The sequence below is a fragment of the Poromitra crassiceps genome (genome assembly GCF_964638095.1).
Source record: "Poromitra crassiceps genome assembly, contig: HAP1_SCAFFOLD_865, whole genome shotgun sequence".
In the NCBI taxonomy this organism is placed as follows: Eukaryota; Metazoa; Chordata; class Actinopteri; order Beryciformes; family Melamphaidae; genus Poromitra; species Poromitra crassiceps.
Genome location: NW_028151544.1, coordinates 1,303 through 5,000, shown reverse-complemented (window position 1 = coordinate 5,000; position 3,698 = coordinate 1,303). Strand labels below are relative to the sequence as shown.

The 3,698-nt window shown below is 45.2% G+C and overlaps 1 protein-coding gene across 1 annotated transcript in view; it reads right to left on the bottom strand.

The window, feature by feature from the left end:
- Positions 1-1,369, bottom strand: part of LOC310771602 (synapse-associated protein 1-like) — a gene marked incomplete at both ends in the record, with an annotated part of 5,928 nt that extends 4,559 nt beyond the window's left edge. The window contains 2 exons of the mRNA XM_083664180.1: positions 559-677; positions 1,168-1,369. Of these exons, the coding sequence (XP_083520306.1) occupies positions 559-677; positions 1,168-1,369 (321 nt within the window). The remainder of the gene's footprint in view (positions 1-558; positions 678-1,167) is intronic.
- Between the last annotated feature and the right edge of the window lie 2,329 nt (positions 1,370-3,698).

Below are 3,698 nucleotides of genomic sequence, written 5' to 3'. Positions count from 1 at the left end.
TAAAAATTGAATCAATAAATAGACCAGAGGTTTTTAAAGTGGGAGGCGGGCCTCCCCAGGGAGTCTCCAGACAGTTTCAGGGGAGGCTCAGTGAATGGAAGTGGAAAAAGATATCTCAAAAGGAGATCACATAGAACCTAAACCTAAACCTAGAATAGTCTAAATTTGTGTGATTTGGTTAAAGAAATAGTTAAGATAATCAGTAGTTTTGGGAATTTTACAGTTTTCCCCACTTTCCCAGAGTCAGAAACAAATAATTCCTTCAGGCAGACCTTATGACAGGTATTTTTATGTATTGGTGTCGTCTGAAGTATGTCAAACAAGCTACAGCAATATCAGGCTATCTTGGCTCAATTAATTATCGAGTGTGTGTAGGAGGGGTAGCTTTCTCTGAGGGGAGGCCCACAGTCTCAGACTTTGGAAACCACTACAATAGACTACATTTATCAAGGTACATCATCAGGGTGTCCCATTTGCCTCATGAAGAATATTATGTGAATATGAGGACAATACAAATTGTTGACGATGTCGCCGTGCAAGAAGCAGAGAGCAGCGTGCCTTGTCTATGATGCCGTCGATGTTTCCATCCTCCACGCTCTTCTTGATGGTCTGAGCGGTCCCTGCCACAGACTCTGATATCTTCTTGGTGGCATTGGTGGCAAAACTGAAGATGTAGTCTTCAAAGAGAGGAGGGAGAGGACGGGATTAGGGCTTCATGAGACTTGACTTGATGCATGAAGAGAAAACTTGAGACTTGACTTTTTGTTCTGGTGACTTGCTACTCGACTCTGACTTGTGCAGTACTTTGATGAAAAGGTTTCTTGTGTGTAGCAGACCTGTCATCAAAACATTGCTACAGCGACACAGGGGGAGCACGCAGAACAGAATGCAGTTTATTTAAATGGACCTATGGTTGTGTAACGTAGCTCAGTAGCACTACTAACACTGTCATGGTTGTTGGTTTGATTCCCACTGGGGCCACCCATGCTCACAAGAGTCACAACATACTGTAATGCACTTATACCATATTTGCTTCCACCAAATGGCATTATCTTCATGCATAAGGTTACACCTGGCATTTTTATGGAGGACAGCAAGGCTGACTAACTGATGACGAGTTCCACATCTAAAAGAGAGATGATTAAGAAGCACGTAGGGTAGTCTTACCGCCCAGTCCTCTCCCCGGCTGCTCGGAGTTCTCCTGGCGGGCTGCTGGCTCGTCTTCCTGGGCTGCTTGCTGTTTGTTTACCTCGTTCTGTGCCTGGACCACCTTCTCTTCTCGCTCCTCGGCTAAGTTGTCCGTGTCATCACGCTTCTTTGGGTACGCTGGGTTCTCCAAGCCCAGCCACGACCCAAAACCTTTCAACATTTCAACCTAGCTGCTGTCAGCCTGGAGCATCTTCTCGATCTCTTGGTCCCACTGCTCGTCTCTGTCTGTGGCCTCGCTCACCACCTCGTACTCCTGGAGCTCCTGCTGCAGCTCCTTCTCCCAGTCTGCCGGCTCCTCTGGGGGAGGGAGGAGGGAGGAGGAGGGGGGAGGAGGGAGGAGGAGGGAGGAGGGAGGAGGGGGGGAGGAGGGAGGAGGGAGGGAGGAGGGAGGAGGGAGGAGGGAGGAGGGAGGAGGGAGGAGGGAGGAGGGAGGGAGGAGGGAGGAGGGAGGGAGGAGGGAGGAGGGGGGAGGAGGGAGGAGGGAGGAGGGAGGAGGGAGGAGGGGGGGAGGGGACACACCACAGAGGTGGTAAGATGGCTTTAGTTAGCCAAATTAACATGTGAAATGACATCATGACTGACACAACACTGATATATTGACTATGATTAAAAATCTGATATCAAATCAGGCTTGTATATCTTTGATATGATGGATATCATTTGGTTTGTTTGATGACATATTTATTGCTCTACACTGGTTGTCTCTGGGAAGCACTTAACCTGAATTTATTCTGATGACTGTAATTATGATCTCCGCCAATGGGCGGACATACATTATTATGCAAATGCTTTATTAAACATGCTGAGGAGTGACACATCACCACATTATGCTCCATATTTATCAATCATCTCAGAGTAGGAGTAGCGATCTAGGATCAGTTATGTCCCTTAGCTCATAACCAATGAGATGAGCATATTGATCTAGGATCAGTTATGTCCCTTAGCTCATAACCAATGAGATGAGCATATTGATCTAGGATCAGTTATGTCCCTTAGCTCATAACCAATGAGATGAGCATATTGATCTAGGATCAGTTATGTCCCTTAGCTCATAACCAATGATTGATTGATTGATTTATTCGATGAATGACAAAAGTAAAGCACATCATACACAAAAATATAAAGGCCACTCATACATCACCATCAAGGATAAAAACACAATAAAGTCCGAGGACTTGTTTCCATTGTGGTCCTTGGTCTCGGACAGACGACTCAGACCGACATAAAAACAGACATAACAATAAAGAAACATAAAACTACTTCCACCTATAGACTATTAAAAAAAACCATTTAAGATGTTAAAACAGTTTTAACAAAAGCAATATAAAAAGACATTTGAAACAGGACCCAATCCCGAAAATAAAGAACACATTAAAAAGGCTAAAAAACCAATCTGACTAAAATAAATAAAATAACTTTAAACAGGCTATAAATTAACAATACTCAAAAATATTTACATTTACATACCCGCACCAGTCATGATCCAGATTTTGAGAGCGATTTTAAAGCTGCTCAAGGTGTTAATCATCTTCAGGCTGTCCGGAAGGCTGTTCCACAACAGCCCGGCTGAGTATTTGACTGAGATTTGGCATGAGATGAGCATATTGATCTAGGATCAGTTATGTCCCTTAGCTCATAACCAATGAGATGAGCATATTGATCTAGGATCAGTTATGTCCCTTAGCTCATAACCAATGAGATGAGCATATTGATCTAGGATCAGTTATGTCCCTTAACTCATAACCAATGAGATGAGCATATTGATCTAGGATCAGTTATGTCCCTTAGCTCATAACCAATGAGATGAGGACATTGATCGGGTAGACGTGAGACTGTTGAGGAAGAAAAACCAGGTCAGCTACCTATAGAGAGCCAAAGTGAACGTCACTTCCTGCTTCAGCGCTGTACCAGAGAAGTGAGTCACTTTGCCTCTCTATACACGTTGCCAGCCACTGCTCATCGTCCTCATTCCTCATCACGGGCCTGGGCCCTGCACCCCGCACACGTGTTCTGACCCGTCTGTCCTCAGCCAGCTCTGCCGCGCGCTTTCCGCTTCACAGCTGTGCCCACAGTGTTCTAAGCAGACCAGATGGCATCCAGCAGATGATAGAACACTCATCCCTAAGAGACTTGAGACTTGACTTAGACTTGTGACCAAAAGACTTGAGACTTGACTTGGACTTGCAAAAAATAACTTGTGAGCATCTCTGTTTTGTTGTCATCATCACGTGTGTGTGGTGTGTATGTGTGTGTGTGTGTGTGTGTGTGTGTGTGTGTGCGGGAGTGTGTGTGTGTGTGTGTGTGTGTGTGTGTGTGTGTGTGTGTGAATGTGTGTGTGTGTGTGTGTGTGTGCGTGTGTGTGTGCGGGAGTGTGTGTGTGTGTGTGTGTGTGTGTGTGTGTGTGTGTGTGTGTGTGTGTGAATGTGTGTGTGTGTGTGTGTGTGCATGTGTGTGTGTGTAGAGTCATGGCATACATACCTGATCTTTCT